Source organism: Drosophila melanogaster, chromosome 3R, assembly GCF_000001215.4.
Source record: "Drosophila melanogaster chromosome 3R".
NCBI classification, from domain to species: domain Eukaryota; kingdom Metazoa; phylum Arthropoda; class Insecta; order Diptera; family Drosophilidae; genus Drosophila; species Drosophila melanogaster.
The window spans coordinates 28,484,528-28,503,488 of NT_033777.3; the positions used below are offsets into that span (position 1 = coordinate 28,484,528).

The 18,961-nt window shown below is 46.3% G+C and overlaps 2 protein-coding genes across 4 annotated transcripts in view; both read left to right on the top strand.

Annotated features, from left to right (window-relative positions):
• Positions 1-29: 29 nt before the first annotated feature.
• On the top strand, positions 30-1,535 carry CG1894 (uncharacterized protein). Its single transcript, NM_143363.3, has 2 exons — positions 30-229; positions 311-1,535. The coding sequence occupies exons 1-2, from the start codon at positions 125-127 to the stop codon at positions 1,469-1,471; spliced, it is 1,266 nt and encodes a 421-aa protein (NP_651620.1). The 5' UTR covers positions 30-124; the 3' UTR covers positions 1,472-1,535.
• Positions 1,536-2,425: 890 nt separating this feature from the next.
• Dhc98D (Dynein heavy chain at 89D) overlaps positions 2,426-18,961 on the top strand; it is a 32,446-nt gene continuing 15,910 nt past the window's right edge. The window contains exons 1-25 of one of the 3 annotated variants that reach the window (NM_079817.3): positions 2,426-3,538; positions 3,666-3,686; positions 4,225-4,280; positions 4,404-4,527; positions 4,652-4,758; positions 5,508-5,734; positions 6,562-6,692; positions 6,832-7,460; positions 7,830-8,020; positions 8,205-8,799; positions 8,852-9,158; positions 9,214-9,612; positions 9,675-10,548; positions 10,609-10,962; positions 11,032-11,323; positions 11,401-11,559; positions 12,689-12,841; positions 13,249-13,467; positions 13,539-13,673; positions 14,930-15,351; positions 15,405-15,600; positions 16,594-16,827; positions 17,239-17,344; positions 17,718-17,838; positions 18,183-18,927. In NM_079817.3, coding sequence (NP_524541.3) covers positions 2,956-3,538; positions 3,666-3,686; positions 4,225-4,280; positions 4,404-4,527; positions 4,652-4,758; positions 5,508-5,734; positions 6,562-6,692; positions 6,832-7,460; positions 7,830-8,020; positions 8,205-8,799; positions 8,852-9,158; positions 9,214-9,612; positions 9,675-10,548; positions 10,609-10,962; positions 11,032-11,323; positions 11,401-11,559; positions 12,689-12,841; positions 13,249-13,467; positions 13,539-13,673; positions 14,930-15,351; positions 15,405-15,600; positions 16,594-16,827; positions 17,239-17,344; positions 17,718-17,838; positions 18,183-18,927 — 7,380 coding nt within the window. In that variant the 5' untranslated portion in view covers positions 2,426-2,955. Of the gene's footprint in view, positions 3,539-3,665; positions 3,687-4,224; positions 4,281-4,403; positions 4,528-4,651; positions 4,759-5,507; positions 5,735-6,561; positions 6,693-6,831; positions 7,461-7,634; positions 7,704-7,829; positions 8,021-8,204; positions 8,800-8,851; positions 9,159-9,213; positions 9,613-9,674; positions 10,549-10,608; positions 10,963-11,031; positions 11,324-11,400; positions 11,560-12,688; positions 12,842-13,248; positions 13,468-13,538; positions 13,674-14,929; positions 15,352-15,404; positions 15,601-16,593; positions 16,828-17,238; positions 17,345-17,717; positions 17,839-18,182; positions 18,928-18,961 lie in introns of those variants that run through there. The other 2 variants (NM_001170288.1, NM_001276107.1) reach the window with 2 other exon arrangements.

Consider the following 18,961-nt stretch of genomic DNA (forward strand, 5'->3'; position numbering starts at 1 on the left):
TTTTTGACAACAAACTTTATCGTTTCATTATTGATATCACTAATCGATATCAAGCTAAATGTGTCATCACTAGTGAAAAACCACGCTTTCTAAAAAGGGTGAAATTCGCAATAGGAATTGACAAATGGACAAGGAAAACAGATCAGGTGACCATTTAAAGTATCAGCCGTTGGGCGATCAGGACGGGATAAGTTCGAAATTGCCGGACATTCCGAGAGCCCTGCAATTGGTAAGAACAATACTGGTCAAAGAATATCATATGAGGAATGAAAAACTGCTGATAATTTATTTTTTTTTTGCCACTCTTCAGACTAATGCCAAGGAATCCTCCGCGACTCGCGGTTTAGGCCAAAGTGCTTCTAAGTCCGAAATGGGGAAATCCCAGCTTCAGAACGATTCATCTCTTCAAAAAAACATTCAGGAAACTAAAACCATTACTGGATCGTGCATCGAAGCTCAAAGAATAGGGGCTACACCGAAGAAGCAATTGGAAGGCGTCAAGGAACCTAATATGATTTCTTTATTACACACTAATGCCAGTAGCAATGTGGATGATCGCCAGCGCCAGGAGACAATAGATAATGAAAAAAGTGATGTCCAGAAAGAGAAAGAGGACGCGAAAGTGAAAGTCATAAGAAACATCGAAAAGGTGCAATTTGGGCGTTACGAGATCGAGACCACGTCTTCCAGTCCCTATCCTGTAATAAACGACAAGGCGACCACCATTTACGTTTGTGAATTCTGCCTAAAATACATGTGCTTGCGGAAAAGTTACTCCTACCACCTATACGATTGCAAGAAGAGGTGTCCGCCGGGCAGCTTGTTATACCGAAAAGACAATATTTATATCTACGAGGTCGATGGCCATAAGGAGCAGCTGTATTGCCAGTGCCTCTGCCTAATGTCAAAGCTCTTTCTGGAAAACAAGAAAATTCTTTACAGCTCGAGTTCGTTCTTGTTTTATATCCTGTGTTTGAAGGACAAGGATGGCGAGCACTTTGCAGGTTACTTCGCCAGGGAGAAGACTATGCTGAATATCAACCTGAATTGCATCCTTGTTTTACCGCCCTATATGCGCAAGGGATACGGAAAGTTGTTGATTGATCTGAGCTACGAGATCTCTCGCAGGGAGGCATGCATCGGAGGTCCCAAGAAGCCGCTGTCGAAAGTTGCCAGACTTTGTTACCTCAGCTATTGGGGCCACATCCTCCTCAATCTGCTGAGGCACCACTCATCACCGGACCTGGTGACCATCGAAGAGCTGAGCAAAGCGACTGGCTTCCGCGAGGAGGACATAATAAGCACTTTAGAATTTATGGGGATGACGAAGTACTACAAGGTTGACCACATCATGTTCTACACTACTTCATCGATAATTGAAGATCGCCGTGGGCTCGCACAGTTTAAAAAGCCGAGGTTGACCATTCACAGGAATCGCCTCTCCTGGAAGACACCCACAGGACGAAAGTAGAACATTTTCATGATATATGTATGCCACTTTGTATGCCAACAATTTACACTAGTAAACTGATTGCACTCATCTACAAGAATGTCCTTATCTTATTTTATTTTTTGCGGTGTACCTTAGACAGTCTAAAATAAAAATCACATTAGCGAGATAATCAAAATTCAAGGCCTGCGGAAATTAGGTAAAATCCAGGTATTAATGAAAAATCGATGACATCCCATGGAACTGATTCCTCAAGCCCATTGAAGTGGCTGCGAAGTTTGATTGCGCAACTTTTATGGTAGCAACGGCACATGCACTTTAAGTGAAGTCGTCAAAGAGCCTGGCAGTCGGTTGTTAGGCAATTTGAGATCCGGGCAAAGTTGACTTTTGCACTTGCACTTACTTAACCCACAGCCTCACTCAACTCACTTTGCCGTGTTGACGGTGCCGAGTAAATATTTCCATTTATGGTCCCATACACTTATTGAGCGTGGCCATCGTTCCACGTCCGCCGCTTCCCAGGAGCCAAGGGGGCTACGGGGCTACTTGACCTGGACCCGGAGACCTGGCAACTGGGAAAGTCCCTGGCACGTTGCTAATGTGCATAGCCATTAAGTCAGGGCTGCGTGTTTTGTTTACGCAACGGCGTGAGCTCTATAACTTGGCAGGGGATTGGTTGGGATGTGTTGTGTTGCGTTGGTGCATTCAAAGGGCCCACAATGCTCTGGCATTGCTATTCGACTGTTGCATGTTGCAAGTGCGGCTGACAGGTAACCGGAAGGGGGGTACCAGAAATTACATTAAATCGGATGGGTTGGGGATAGTTGGACTGGGCTGAGTTGGGTAGGATTGGGTTGCCCTAACAACAGCTAGTCAAGGCAACCAGCAACATAGCCGGGAAATGGAATCAAAACAAGCAGCATAAACAATTTAAGCAACGTCGTTATTATTATTCGACAGCTTTAATCAAAGCAGCCCTGCTATATTTTCGTCAGGGAAATGGAAATAACTTTCATCAAACGCCGTTAACAAATTGTGTACCTGTATATCTGAACAGTGTGGCCCAAAGACAACATTTCAAGGCATTCCATATTTGGTTTTTAGACGGCTGGCATTGGCCATTGCCGTAGCTGCAGCCGCAACTGTTGTCCTGGGATACACAAAAGGATTTTCAGACGCCCGGGAGTAAATACACCAGCACTCTGTGGCGGAAGCGAAACCAAACTGCACAGCGAGGCAGCTGAAATTGATTGAAAGAACAACAAAAACGGAAAGGTGGTTGGGCATCCACCAAGTTGGCATCCAAGTGGGAGGACGAGAGATCCTGTTTGTAACGAGAAATCCTGCGAAATCAAGGCAAACGTTTGATGTTCAGCCGCGCGAAGACGCCGACGTGGCAGCCAAACAACCAAAAGAGAGCAAGCAAGGGACCCAAAACCCACTCACATCGGAAACCCACTCCACCGCCCAACTTCAAGAACCTATTCAAATAAGCGACGACCACCATGTCACAAACGCAATTTGAATCCACCTCAGACAGTGCCGATGCCACGGCAGAGTCCCTTAACAACGTTGAACCCCGTATCGTCTGGCTGAAGACGATTATGTCCAATATGCTGGGAGTTTTTGAACCCAAGTATGTGAATGCAACGATCAGCAAAAATATGCCTGCCGTGGAGAATTTTTTCCAGCGACGTTACGAGACCCAAAACGATTTGGATTTCGTGGTGTTGTTCTTCTGGCGCACCTTCTACGACAAACTCATCGAGGAGGAGATTACCGTGCTGGAGGAGGTGCCGCGCCCACCACCCACAGTTCCCGACAAAAAAGGCAAGGGCAAAAAGAAGGGCGATGCCCGGATGGCGGGCGGAAAGTCCGCCGGCAAAGCAGGTGCATCGGCAGGAGCAGCCGGAAAGGGACGCAAGAAAGCTGGCCAGGATGCAGCGGCACCAGCCGGTGGTGATCAAGAGGCCGTCGAAGAGGTCAACACTGGTGGTGAAACCACAGATGCCGAGGTAGAAGGCGAGTTGGAGGGCGAGGAGGAGGCAACCGTGGCTGGGAGTGGCAAGAGCTCAGCTCGATCCAGACGTAAGTCAGAACTACATAATATTTGGATTTTTTGGGTTAGTTCTAAACTGAAGAAAAAGGAATATCTGCCTTATGATTAAACTTTTACAATTATCTCTCTGTAACCACATAAAAACCATATTTTCAGCCAGCTCCGATACGGAAAACGGTAAATAAGATGGATGCATTACTTGAGTTTCCTTTGTTACTGTCCAAAGATTTTAATTTAAAAGTTTCAGTTTTTCCTCCTTTATTTTCCCCATTTTGGCGATGCATAAATTTGTAGCCCGTCCAACTTGATATCAAACGAAAATCTTGGTCCACACTTTGATTTGCGCCGCCCACTTCACATCATAAATATTTAAGGGCCTCATTTTCGTTTGCCCGGCTAAAATTCATTTCTTTTGTAACTTTTAATTTGAATCAGCCATTCCGACGCAGCCACTATTCCACCCAACCGACTCATTTGATTTCCCATTGCCTGGTGCAAAGATAAGAGCAAAGTTTCGCCGGCTCATTCATTGCATTTAAATGGAAGCGCGCAACTTGCCACAATGCAAATTCCGCCCGCTGCACTTTGTTCCACCCCATCAATCTCAATCACAATCGTAATCGCGGCGCTGCATTCGCTTACTCGCTTCTGACACGCCCATTTCGTCCCCTTACTAATGCACTTCCCCAAATGTTCCACCTCCTTCTCCCAAAAGGAAGCAAATTTAGGAAGAAGAAAGCCACTTATGTACCCGTCTACGTGGAAGTGAAGGTGAGCACCCTAATTGAAAGGCACATGGAGTGTTTGGGAGATTCCTAATTGAAAATGGCTCAACTCCCTGAATTTGATGTGATAGAACATAGTACTAGATAGTAATGTCGCCTAAAATTACAGAAACTTGTCCCGGCGTACGTGAAAACCCCACAAGTGCACTGCCATTTTGGAAGGATGGAGTCCTGTGACTTGGATCCGAAGATTAAGTACATATACATCGTGCGAAAAAACCGGAGGGAGATACGTGAGTACATTAACTAATTTATATATTAAATATGAAATACATTAGGTCTTACCTTTACACTATATTATTATTCTACTACGCACTCATGCATCCCTGTAAGTTGTAAACTTTTATGTCCTTTTAGCAAACTTCAGTGACGTATCGGCCTGCTTTGCCCAAATGCCCCTTTACTTTCTGCTAGGCACCGTTCGAGGGTCACTCATCAACTCGCTGAGGGATGACTTGAACCTGGTAAGTCTGAGAGAACCGTACTGCTGAGCTGCCATCCGTAATCGGACATTAAGAGACGCATCACCAAACCAAAATCACTCAAACTTGCACCCGATTCGCTCATTTCACACACCATAAACCGTTGTTCAATCAATCAAGGACTTTAAGGCCGATCCAGCATTGTTTCAACGACTCGTTCGTCCTTCCGTCCGCTTGTCTTTTCATCCCGAAGTCCGCTCTCCGACCGCAAAACAAAATGTTGTGACGAATTGTAATTAATTCCCGAAACAAGGCAGTCATCTATCAAAATGCCCGCTGTGCCGCAAGATTTTTCCGCTCCACTGCACCACCTTGGAGCTGTGAGGATAGCGGGTGGATTGGGTGACTTGGTTGACTTGATGGGTGGGGCATCACGCCCACTGAACCGAGCCTTAAGCGTTGACCGCCAACGCAAATTGCTTCATCATAGCTCCAAAATGGGCTGCGGTTTCCATTAGACTGCCATGCCAGCCAAGACTTCGGCCTTGTGAATTCTGCGGTCCACAAAGTCGGCAGCGAGTGGGCTTTCATATTATTAGCTTTGCATGAAAATAAATTGGAAAATTTTTGCCTGCAAATCAGTTTTCGGCGAATGGCGAACGGGGCGAATCAATTAGAAAGTCTACACAGACCGCAGGCCCTGAACAACGCGGCCTCCAATATCCGGGCACTCCATCTTTGATTCCATTGTACATGTGGGCTCTATTTTCTTTTTTTCGCCCCAAAATCAGGTTTACAAGAGCGCCATTCAATTTCAATTTCGCGAACCGGCCACAGCGGATAGCCAGCAAATGGACAGTTATGAGGGGCAGGCCGGCGGATCTGGGGGCGGAGGAGCGGGCGGCCCTGCAGGAGAGACCGGCGAGGATATATCCAGCGAGGCCAAGGAATCGGGCCCGGGTCTATTGGAGCTATCCAAACCATCGGAATTTCGTTTGAGAGCGCTTAAACAACAAAAGTATTTAACTTTTAACAAAGGCAGCCAGGGTGTGGCATTCGCTGCTCTGCTGGCTTCTGGGGAAAAATCGGGCCTGGGTTTATTGGTTTCAAGCTGATGCTACTGGTGCTACTGCTGCTGCTGGAGTGGAGGAGTGACTGGGCTCCGATTGTGAATGCTGCCTTTCTTTCAACCAACCCATTCGAGTTTTTTTTCTCCGATTTTTTTTGGTGCAAATTTTCTGTTTGCCTTTGTTTTGCGCTTATCGCTGGTTACCATCGGCCACAGTTGCCGTTGCTCCCCTTTTTTATGCTCCTTTTCCCGATCCTGGTGCACAGAACCCTTTTCGCACATAAATTACAGCGCATCCGATAAGAAATTTTTATTTTTAATCGGATTTCATGCTACCATCAACGGCGCCGTACTCCGTTGTCGTCGGTGTCGTTGGGTTGTTGTCTTCTGGCCATTTTCCATTTGTTTGGCAGGCAGCATTTATGGCACTTCCTGGCGAGCCTCATTCATCCTTGCATTGGCCTTTCATTGCCGCCTCGCGAATGCCACTTGACCGCCACAGTTAAATTTTCCCCCTTTCATTTCGGGCATCTTTTTTGTTTTAACATTTTTTTTTTGCCCCTTTCTGTCATGCAGATTAAAAAATGCCAACGCAGGAGGTGCTGGAGTTGGGTTCGTGGCCATATCCTCGTCCACTTCCAGCGGAGTAGCCTTTGTTACGCTTTGTATTTGTTGCTCATTTTGCTTATCGGTAGCCTTTCATTACGCTTTGTGTTAATTTTGCATACTGGCCGGCCGTTAATTGTGTTTGTTTGTTTATTTGCCACTCCTCCCAGGAAAATGAAGGAGAAGGAGGCGGCGGCCAAAAAGGCGAAGGCCAAGAAAACGGACGCTGAGCCCACGGAGGAGGAAGAAGAAGCTGACGCCCACAAAGTTGAAGCCCATTTGTCGTCCTCCGAAGAGGAAGGTGAATAGATGCTTCAAGGGAAGCTCAGTCTAGTTACATATCTTACTTAGTTCTCAGAAATACTTGGTCTAGACTTATTAAGAATCTTTTATTTCTATTTATATACACGAGGAGTTACTTACCCAATAATTCTTTACAGTGGAGATAAAAGTCGAAAAGCTGACGATTGGTCAACGATGGGAAAAGATGCTCAATGAGACGAAGGCCAAAGTAGAGGCGGAACACGCTGCCGAAGAAGCCACGCCGCCACGCATCACGCCCATCCAGAGGCGGCTACTCAAGGAGATCGAGGAGTTCCAGAGTGAAATAACGTGGACCATCAATCACATTGTATGGGCCTTTAGTCTGCCGTCGTCGTACATTCTGCCCGGTCAGGAGGCAACCGAATTCGAGGACGCCATCATTAGGGTGCCTGTCGATCCAAAAAGACTGGACCTGGTGATAACATACACCCAGCAGCAGCTGGAAGAAGTGGTCGACGGTTGGATCAAGTACCTCAAGAAGACAATGAAGACGCTTACGGATGCCAAATTAGACGATTTTACTCCAATGGCCGAGCACCGCTACTGGCACAAAATGGAGGTGGAACTCTACGGAACTTTGGAGCAGTTAAAGACCGAGTTTGTGGTAGCTGTTCTACAGCGTCTGACTGATGATAAATCCCCAGTACTTGATGAGTGGCAAGCTGTTGTCGAAAAGACTGAGGCTCGCTTCAAGTTGGCCAAGGAAAACTCTGACTACTTAGGTACCATCATAGATTACCTGGAGGTGAGTTTCACAGTTCCACTTTTTACAGCAGGAAAAAGGAATTACTTGCATCGAATAGCTTATAGGACAAGTACACTTTTCAAATACATACCAGATCCAAGACGTTGGAAACTAAAAAACTTATTTTAAAATGGAAATTATGCATTTTAAAAAAGTGGCAACGCTAAAACTGGAAATTTGATTTCGGCTTGGAACTAGTGGTTCGCTCAAGAGGCGTGTTCCTTTCGGAACCGAAACCTTACAGTGCTTAATTTTCGTAGTCTTTCTGAATTTATTGTTGCTTACTTATCTTAATTGTAACCGTAACCTAACCTTAAAGCTTATCAGTGAAAGTACTAATAGTTTTGAATTTCTTTATCTACTCACCAGAAAGTACGAAGCTATGAGAGCTTTAAGATGGTGGTGCTCCAGATCCCCAACATCATGGTTGGGCTACGCCACATCTGGACCATGTCCAGCCACTATTGCCGTGATCCCGAGATGCAGGTCCTGCTCTGCCAGATCTCGAATGTGTTCGTCCAGAAGGTGAAGAGCATCATCAACTTTGAGAACATATTCAAGTGAGTAAATTTGCAAAGTGCAGTGCGCAACTTTTACTTGTGAACTAGAGATGAGCGCGTGACGCGCTGGATCATCACATTGCATGAATCAAGTTCCTTGCGATATTAAACCGTTATTTTTTCAGATCGATGGACTAATAAGTAGCATTATTTTGAACTAAAATATTATTTATCTCATGGACAGGTACTCAGCGACCTACACCTACGAGACGGCCACCAACTGTGCCAACTTGCTGCGCTGCTGGAAACAGGCCTACAAGCTCAGTCGCCAGCACATCGAGGATTCCGGGGCTGGATCCCGCTGGGAATTCGACAGAGTGGCGCTCTTCAACGAGGTGAACCACATCCATCGCGTCGCCGTGGACATTGCCTATGTGGGTCGCGTGTTCGTCCAGTATGAGAATCTGTTTGGACACCGCTTGAAAGCCTGCATTGCGGATCCCTCGATTGTGGACAACCTGATGCGCAAGGTCTATCGCATGCTTGACGATCTGATCAAGAGCGTCGACTATGACATGTTCAGACCGGGAAACTGGGAGAACTGGGAGTACTCGCTGGAGTTGTTCAACAAGCGGCTGGATAATGTGGAGAATGAGGCCAAGAACGTGATCGACCAAAGCATCAACTCCCTGCTGTCCTCTGAGAAGGGTCTTGACTTGGTGGTCAATGCTATGAACATAGACACCAGAGCCACTCTACAGGAGTTTGTGGCCACCAAACATGAGAACCTACTGCGATTCTTTGTGACCGAGATAAACGCAGTTGAGCGCGTATTCACGGTTTGTTGTGATTCATAAATGTAGTCCCCATATAATGTGGTTGCCTTTCCAGAAATTAAAAAAATCCCCTCCCATGGCCAAGCACCAGCCGGCCAAAATAAGTGCCATCTTCTGGGCCCGCTTGCTAGGTAAAAAGCTCAAGACCTCGGTGCTGGCATTCAAGAGGGTGGAGGATGAACCGGCTATCAAGAACAGCTTCCTAAAGCGCAGCTCTTTTAAGCAGTACTTCGAGTTAATGACTGTGATGTTCCAGTTTGAAAAGGTGCTCTTCGAGAACTTCATACAGAACGCCACGTACTTGGTGAACACCACAAACCGATCCAATGTGTTGCGTATTCGCATATGCAAGGAATCTACAAGTAGGGCTTATGAACAGTAGGTTACAAAAGAAGGAATTAATCTTTGTCCCCGTAGTGTCCTATATTTCCGAAGCCGTGCAGACCTTGAAGGCCAAGCCCCGACCTGAATTGCAAATGACCAGTGATAGGCGGGTTACTCCCGTAAAGTCTTCAAATCTTATGCCCGTGCAATCGGAAGCGTTTAGTGCCTACAGCGTCGCGGATTCGGCAGGAACGGAAATCAGCTCGGAATCGGAGAACGAGGGCTTGCTAGTGGGTGACACATCACAAAAGAAACTGATGTGCCGCATCAACCGACTGACCGTGCTGGTGGCCATGATCATGTGGATGGTCAGTAACACACGAAAGGCAAATATACAACTTCAGGAATGCACAGCGTTTATTAAAATGGTCAAGGATAAGAAGCCCAAAGATGTTACGGCAATGGATAGGCACTGTGTTAGGACTTGCGAATGTGAGTTATTGGGATATAACAGAATTGTAATTGTATAGACATATCGTTTTTTCTGCTCTTAGTACTTCAACGAGCAGAGTCCCAATATCTGCTGCCCATTTGGCGTGAACTCGTTGGGGAGAAAACACTTATCGAATATGACATGGATTTTGTCGTCAATCTGAAGCGCGATGTCTTCGATGTCCTGTTTGAAGCTCAGCAGTTTGAGCATCTTGGCTTTACACTTCCCGCAGTCTTGCGTACTGCGATTATGAAAAAGGACCTGCTCTTCAAGGATTATGAAAGGATGACCGAGGTCGTTGACAGGTATAGGTCAATTATCAACAACCTGTCCATGTCAGAGGTGATCTTCCTACGCGGCCACATCTACGACACTGAACTCTTTATCCAAATGGGCGTGGGTCGATACACTTGGACTTCGTTCAATATAGGCAAATTCTGTGATCAAATCAATTCACAGCTGCGCAAACTGACCTCTATAGTATCCCAAATCAATTTTATTCGCCTGGATCTGCGCTCTCGTATCGATATGATTAAGAGTTTCAATTTGTTCAACCTTGATGATGAACTTAAAGTTGAGGATACATCTAGATCCTCTGGCGAATCGTATCTACAAGATAGGAAGAACCCGTCCCAAAGATTCAAATCGGTCACTGGGGAAACTATAACGATGTTTTCGGTCGAAAAAGACGTTCCGGCGGATGAAAAGGCAGAGCAAGCCTGTGGATCCGGCATATATCCATGTCAGGGATATTTCGAACTCTTAGAGGCATCGCGCAATCGAAAGGCAGCCCAAATGAAGAAGCTTTACGACTCCCTGGGCCCGGTATTAGTCAAGCTGGAGAGCTTGGTGTTGGGCACATTTTCTGGAAGGTCGGACCGGATGAAAACCTACTACGAGTATTGGGAAGGAGAGACATTCAAGTGTATTGTTGAGTAAGTAGTTCTCTTCTTCAATAGATTCCTTATTAGTTAACCTATTAATTCCATTTTTAGCATGACGTATCAGAATTTAAAATGCTATATCAACCGCCTGCTCTCAAATAAACCGATGTTTGAGGTGAACGCTGTTCTCCTGATGTCAGAAATCGTCCTTGAGCCTTCGGTTCAGGAGCTGCAGAACACCATTGTGACTGCCACTAAGGACTATATATCCAGGTTGAGAATTTTCACCCGTTGGATGACCGGAACCTGCATAGCCTGTCCACTGGTGGAAATGGGCAAACAGTTCAAGTACAATTACACGTACTATGAGGACGTAATCCAGATAAGATCCATTGTGGATCTGGTCATAAACATACACGATTTGGCTTCTAGAGTGGCGAACGAAGCCAGGGGATTTGTGTCGCAGTAAGTAATTGCTTTGTTTGTGGAATGAAAAATGAAAAAAAATCCCAATTAATGCACTTTATGCCAAAGATTCCGAAAGTACTTCAATCTGTGGGCCTTCGAGAAGAGTTTCATCTGCCAGAAGTTCTTGGAAAAACAGGTGACGCTCATCGAAATCGATGAGAAATTTACATTTTACTCGTCCATTGTGGAAACACTGGCCAACACCCGCAAGTTCCAGGACATCAAGTGTGTGCGCATAAATTTGGAGCCCTTGCTGGCGAGCATAACGCAACATGCCCAGGACTGGTGCACCACACTGGGCGAGGAGCTGTTGCGCCATGTCAACGATAACATGAGGGCAATGCGTAACGAAGTCAAAGTGAGTCCTGATTCTCCAAGATTCCACAAACACATCCCTTTCAAACAACCCTCCTAATCTGTGCAAATCTGTGGCAGACCCTTAGCCTGAATCTGAACAAGACCACACGCGAGCTGGAGGACTTCAAGCTGGTCATGACCACGATTGGCACGGTGCAGTCGTCGACGTTGACCAACGAGCAGAAAATCCACGAAATGCAGGAGACCTTCACCATTCTTAGCGAACACAAAATTATGGTAAGAATCGTCTTTAAATATTTTGCTCAGATTTTTCGCGAGCTTCTCATTTTAATCCAATCCTTCTGAATTGGGCACATCCCCTCCGTTTAATGAAAGTTACTTAAGTCTGCCAACCATGGCGCGCTTATTTGTGTATTCAAATGAGCAGTTTTACAAAAATCCCATCGAAATCCCAGCAGAGCTGCACTGAGGCTACTGTCACTGTTTCTATTTCTGTTTACATATGCATATTCGGCGGTCGGTCTGGCCAGGACCATTTGGAAATCGCTTTCCGCTTTTTGGCGCAGCCACCGCACAAATGGTTACGTAAATGCAGCTGCAGCAGCAACAGGACTATCCGTGCCAGAGTCCATGCTCCATAGTCCAGATTAGGATCCGGGCCCGGCCAATGCTGCGTATCCGAATCTGTGTCTGTGTGCTGGCCATTTCGGTATCCGCTCGCTCCGCTTCGCTTCGGTCCGTTCATTTATTGATGGCATTCCGTTGCGGCGGCGACGTCGCTTAGCTTTGGCCAGACAAAAAGGAATTAACTTGCATTTTATATAAATTAATGAACGAATGAATGCATACGCCCGCACACTGGCACAGTGTAATACATATACAGCTGTGGATAAGAGAGTAGCTCTTTGGATGTTCGCCATGAAATGGTAATATATTTCAATCCAGCTTAAAATATAATTTACGTTTTAAAGACTTTAAAAGAATTTTCAATGCTTTTCTTTCGAAATGTAAACTTTTACAAAATATAAATAATGAAAATTCGTGATCGCTGTAAAGAATATGCAATTTAGATACTCTGTTAGCTACAGTTATGACCTTACCTGTATGTATTGGCGTTGCAATTGCCGGGAAAGGCCAAATGAAAATTTATGCGGTGGCGGCCCTGAAAGCTATGCTATAGTTTTTTCCACTTCGGCTTGTGGACTGTTGGATGTTGTTTAAAAAAAAGAAGGGGAGAGGGGGTAGGCAGAAGAGGTGGAACACCACGCTTCGCTGGTCGTTAGTGAATTTCGGCACTTTTCATGATTATTATTTGCACTCAGCCATAATTGAAGGGCACTGCTTAATTTTTATGTGCATTTGCATATATTTCGATCCGCAGTTTAATTCACCTCTGCCATTCCAGTTCCCCTACGAGGACATGCTGATGGCCCATCACCTGGAGAAGCGCTGGAAGAGGCTCTTCCTATCGGCCCTGTATCGCTACGAGAAGCTACAACCAATTAAGCAGAAATTCGCCGACATGACTTCCGTCGAAATCGATGAGTTCTGCGATGATGTAAGTTGTCGGAGAGGAGGAAAAGGAAGTCCCCCGGAGGTCCTTCCTTTTCGAGTTGTGGCAATGGGATTAGGGCTGAGGCTGATTCTGAAGCTGAGGCTGCGCTGTCGACTTTGCATTTCCGCTATTTTGCGTTCATTTTCTGCAATTCTGTTTTGTTTCCTCCCATTATTATTTCCTTTCAATGGCATTTTAATTGGATTTTTCCGCGCGCCCAACCATTATTGTCAATTGTTAGCGGCGACGTCGCTGCTGTCGTCAGCGTAAAATGAATTAACTTGAAGTGTTTATCATTTGAATTAGAGCGCAAGACAGACGGATGTGGTGGCTGGGTGGGTCAGAGACCACCCATTCCCAGTGCCACTGCTACTTTGTGCTGCACTAACCTTTTTTCATTTACTTGACAGTTGGCCGAGTTTATCAAGGATTACGACGAGAACGGACCCGGCTCCGTGGGCGCCGAACTGGAGCGAGGAGTGCGCCTAATGGATCCGTATGGCCAGAAAATAGCCGAACGCGAATCGAGACGCGAGGAGCTGGCCAATGCAGAGCGACTGTTCGACATGGCCATGGTTGATTACCATGAGTTTGCGCGGGTGCAAACCGAGTTTGAGGGACTGCAGCAGGTAGGGTATTCTGAATAATAAATATCCTTACTTGTTCATCGGATATTTTCAAACCCCATTCACTCTGGCAGCTGTACAAACTATACAAGGCGCAGAAATACGCTCGCGAAGGATGGGGCAAGACCTTGTGGGCCGATCTGGATCCCAATGTACTGACCGAGGGCGTCGAGAGCTATCTGAAGGAGTTCCGGAAATTTACCAAGGCGGTAAGCTTTTTCTCCGGGGCGCGGCAAACTTTGCCAATTAAACAAAGTTTTTCGGCCTGCTTGGATTTTCATAAAATTACAGGACGCCTTGAAACAACAAAAGCAAAATACTTTTGAACAGTGAACTCACTGTGAAAGGCGTCTTATGATGCCACTTTTACGCTCAAGCATGTCGGGCTATTCGAATAACTCAAAAGAAAATCTCAGAATATTAGAAAAATCTGGTGCTTCCACTCGGCTTGCGTTCAAAAGCGTGCGATGGGGGAAACCCATTACATTCGTTTGCTAGGTATTTCCTTTTTTCATACCTATGGCCTTCCATGAGGTTTCCCCAAAGCTTTAGTTAAACAAGAAATGAGAATTTTCTGGCCACGCCTTGCAGCGACAAAATTTTGCACCTAAACTGATTATGACAAATTGATTTATTTACTTCACTAACAAGTTTTTGAGGAATTTCGCTGGCCGGGCTAAAAGTTTGTTGCAGCCAAAACTTTTCGCCCATCGACCATACAAATGAAGAGGGCGTGGCACCACCGAATGGGGCGGCCCAAAGCATCGGTGGCCATTCTAGGTGGGGTTGGCTTTCTGGCATCATAACTCCGGCGGATAGAAGATTAGTATGGCAAATATTTCAAAAGCACCGCGATTAATATAAACAGCGTAGTGGGTGCAAACAAATTTGAATATAATCATTCGACACGCACATATTTTACTGCAGTTTTATCGCGCATAATTTCGGCTACCAGTCCCCAAAGCAGCAACTACTGAAAGGCTCTACATAATCAGCGTCCTAAAATGTAAATCAATTTGTTCAATATTGAAAATAATTAAAATGCCAGCGGCCTGTCCATGTCATCTCCCTCCGACACTCAAACCCCTACCCCTCGTCCTGTCCATCGACTTGTTGACAGTGTAGCTGCATTGCTGCTGTTGCTCCTGTTGTTGCTATTTCAATTTATGTCCTGAATGGTCCGGAGTGTCGTGCATTTTGCATGTGCAAACAAACGGACGGCAGCCCGGCGTGCAAACAGACTGCGCTTTTTGGCCAACAGCAATGGCAATGATGGGAACGATGGAAGTTGGTAGCTAAAACATAACCGAGACCAGAAACCACTGGCCGCAGGACGCGCGTTCGTCATAATTCAATGGGGGCAACCACAGGCAACAACCACACTATTGTTTCAGCTGATTTTCAGCCAGCTAACTAACCATCCACACCTCGCTAACCAATGGGAACTTTTCGTTTTCGTTTCCAGGTGCGCACCCTGCCCGTTGGCGTCCAGCTGGAGATCCACATGAAGCAGTTCAAGGGCACCGTGCCGCTCATGGTTAGCCTCAAACACGAGGCTCTCAGGGAGCGCCACTGGCTGCAGTTGATGGAGAAGACGGGTCAGTACTTCGACATGTCACCGGCCCGATTCACGCTGGAGAACATGTTCGCAATGCAGCTGCACAAGTACCAGGAGATCGCCGAGCAGATCCTAACCAATGCCATCAAGGAGTTGCAAATCGAACGGGGTGTCCAGGCTGTCATCGAGACCTGGGCCTCGATGGCCTTCAAGACCTTCAAGCACTTCAAGGGATCAGATGATCGGGGTTGGGTGCTGGGTCCGGTGGACGAGATCATGCAGATACTCGAGGATAATGCCATGAATCTCCAGTCGATGGGAGCCAGTCAGTGAGTATCACACGCAATCTTAGCTATTGTTATATTAATTTGTATATCACCAGGTTTATTGGACCCTTTCTGGAGACGGTGAACAAATGGGAGCGTACCTTGGCCCTCATCTCGGAGATCATCGACGAGTGGTTGGTAGTGCAGCGCAAGTGGCTCTATCTGGAGGGCATATTCATTGGCGGCGACATTCGTACCCAGCTGCCGGAGGAGGCGCGGAAATTCGATGACATTGACAAGTCGTATCGCAGGGTGAGTAATCCGTGGTATTTGCTGGTCCTGGTTATGTAGCTATTGGGTTATTTGGAACGCACACTTAGTGTCTGCCTACAATTTATTTGAGTTGATTTAATGTGTGCCGACAGTATGGCGACTCCTTACTTAACGGTAAACATAATACGCATGCAAACGACTGCTATTGTGTATGCGTAATTGTGTAGCCGCACACACACCGAAATACGTTAGGATATCCCAGGATATCACAGTAGCCGTAGCACATTACACATACGCAGCGTTAGCCCGAACAGTGTTTACAAATGCCAAGCACTTTCACCTTCCACTACCGACTACCGGCTTTCTCCCCGTTCCCGGTGTGCAAGTGGGCGTGTGTGGGAGGATAGATTTGTGTTTGTGTTTGGCGCTTAACTTCACTTAACCTTGCCAACCACTTGATTCCCTCCTTCGTTTGCTTTACGTTTCATTTGCAACATTTGCCGCCATATTTGATGCCATTTGTGAAATGATTTATTATTTTGATTTGCTCTCGACATTCGTGTTGAGTTCCATACTCTCTCCATTGGTAGGGCCTCCTACTTGAATTGACCGAATTAAGATCCTTCAGTTCGGGCTGTAGTGCCACTCCGGATTAAAATTACTTTACACAATTTAAGTATTACCATGCGTTTGTTTCACATTTTGAAGCAACAAAGTTTGCATTCTTGGATGGGTTTTAAGTATAAGTATTACAGAAACGTTAGTATTTTAGAAACACGAGTAAAATGCTTACTAATTTGGTACTTACTAAAGACTAAAATTATATTGTATATGTAGAGTATACTAGATGCCATATATCATACACCATAACCATTCCCACTTCCGTCTAATATGTTTGATTGTATTTGGGTTGGTCGTTGCGCTCATTGCCTTTCATAATAATTTACTGCCCCGACTGGCGATGTCGCGTTCTGGATCCTGCCTCCTGCTCCCAGTTCCCTACTACATCTTTCTCTCCATCTTCCATTGCAGATCATGGTCGATTGTGCCAAAAATCCGTTAGTGGTGCCATTCTGCACAGTACCCGGTCGCTTAGTGGAAATACAGGGCCTGGGCATTGGCTTGGAAAATTGTCAGAAGTCGTTAAACGAATATTTGGACTCGAAGCGTCGCATTTTTCCGCGTTTCTATTTCATATCCACCGATGAGCTGCTCTCCATCCTGGGCAGCAGTGAGCCATCTGCAGTGCAGAACCACATCATTAAGGTGGGTATCGGGTGGGTTCGGTTTGGGTTCCGTATCTGGTTTCAAGTTGGTGGGTGTGCTGCCCTTTTGGTGGTGACAACAACAGATTTGCCAAACTGCCAGCGACATTATTTTTATGTACAACAGGGCGCGTGTGTGTATATACATATATGTATGTATGTATATACCATAGAGTCTTGCCATAAAAGTTAATGTCACTGTTTATTCGTTCTGGCCAATGTCCATGGCGGAAATTACGCCAATTTCTGCAACACATGCACGGCTCTGGTCTCGTTTCGTTTCGTTTCGTTTTGGGACGCTTGAGCCGTGGTAAATTTTTATGAATTTATTTGGCTTATAAATAATATATATATTTTTTCTTCCCTCCGCCCCCTGCCCCCTTTTCGTTTGCATTGATTTTTCAATTTTCAGATGTACGACAATATCAAGTCGTTGCGCTTGGTCAAGGAGGGCAGCCAGACGATTGTTACCGGCATGATTTCCAGCGAGGGCGAGGTCATGGAGTTCCGGCACTCTGGTAGGTACTGCTCCATTCCGTTCGGGAAACGGATTCGGGGCAATCCAGCATCCACGCACTGATTGCCAATTTTAAAATTGAACTTTTTTATGGCAATATTGTCTGCTGCCTGCCGGCTGGCCAATTTCTTTTAATTAATTTGAAGCCAGTCGCAGTTGGCATCGTGGCGCATTGACATGGGCATGGGCTTGGGCATCGGCATGGGCCCATCAGCCAAGCTGGGGATGATTGCTCCTCTGTTCTTACTGCCATTGTTGTTGCTTTATTGTTTGTTGTATAACACTTATTGATATTGGCAACTGGGGTTTATTTATGCGGTTATTGTCTTTTCTTTTCGCCTGCTTCTTCCTCCTCCGGGTGCGATGAATAACAGCACGGGCAGCGGGACGCGTGGAGTACTGGATGAACGATGTCCTGGACGAAATGCGCCGCTCCAACCGCTTCATAAACAAGACGGCCATCTACGACTTTGGCACAGATCTGCAAATTTCAAGGTAAGTGCTACCGTCAGCTGGGCATAAAACATATTTAATGCCCCTGTCCTTCCGCTTCCTTTTCGTATCCTTCTGGTGGGGAAGGCAGAGTGAGTCCTGGGTGGGTACCAGAGTGACACTTCGGCAGCCAATTCCTTTTATGGCCGGCGATTTACATTGCGGGAAGTCAACTGCTCCGACTCTCATCCAGTTCCCATTCCGGTCGCGACTGTATAATTTTGTCATTTCGCGCGATTTATTATTTTGTTTAAGCCGTGGGGCGCATGGCCTGGCATATTTATGGCCAATTGTATTAAATTGACAGTCATTGGGCACTTTCGATTTCGACTTTGTTGTGTCCGCAGGCCCGACTGGCTAATGAACTACCAGGGAATGGTTGGGCTGGCTGCGAGTCAAGTCTGGTGGACGGCAGAGGTGGAGGAGGCCTTCGACCAGGCCCAAAATCATGGCAACATGCGGGCCATGAAGGATTTCCTTGGCAAAAACAACTATCAGATCGAGGAGCTGGTCCTTAAGGTGCGCTCCAATCTCTCCCGCAACGATCGACTCAAGTTCAAGGCCCAGTGCACAGTGGATGTCCATGCAAGGGATATTATTGACAACTTTGTGCGAGACAATGTCCTGGATGCCAGCGAATTCAGCTGGGAAAGTCAGCTGCGTTTCTACTGGATTAAGTTCTACGATAATCTGCATGTGCTCCAGTGCTCCGGAAGCTTCGACTTCGGTTACGAGTACATGGGTCTTAATGGTCGCCTGGTTATAACACCCCTCACGGATCGTATTTACTTAACCATCACCCAAGCGCTGCTCATGAATCTGGGTGGTGCTCCTGCTGGACCAGCTGGAACGGGTAAAACGGAGACGGTCAAGGATCTGGCCAAGGCCATGGGTCTCCTTTGTGTGGTCACCAATTGCGGCGAGGGCATGGATTACCGGGCAGTGGGCACTATACTCTCTGGCTTGGTCCAGTGCGGTGCCTGGGGATGCTTCGACGAGTTCAATCGTATCGACATCTCTGTGCTCAGTGTGATATCAACACAGTTGCAAACCATCAGGAATGGCTTAATAAGGAAACTGGATCGGTTTGTGGTATGTAGTCATAAAATTAGCCTTGAACTCTGTT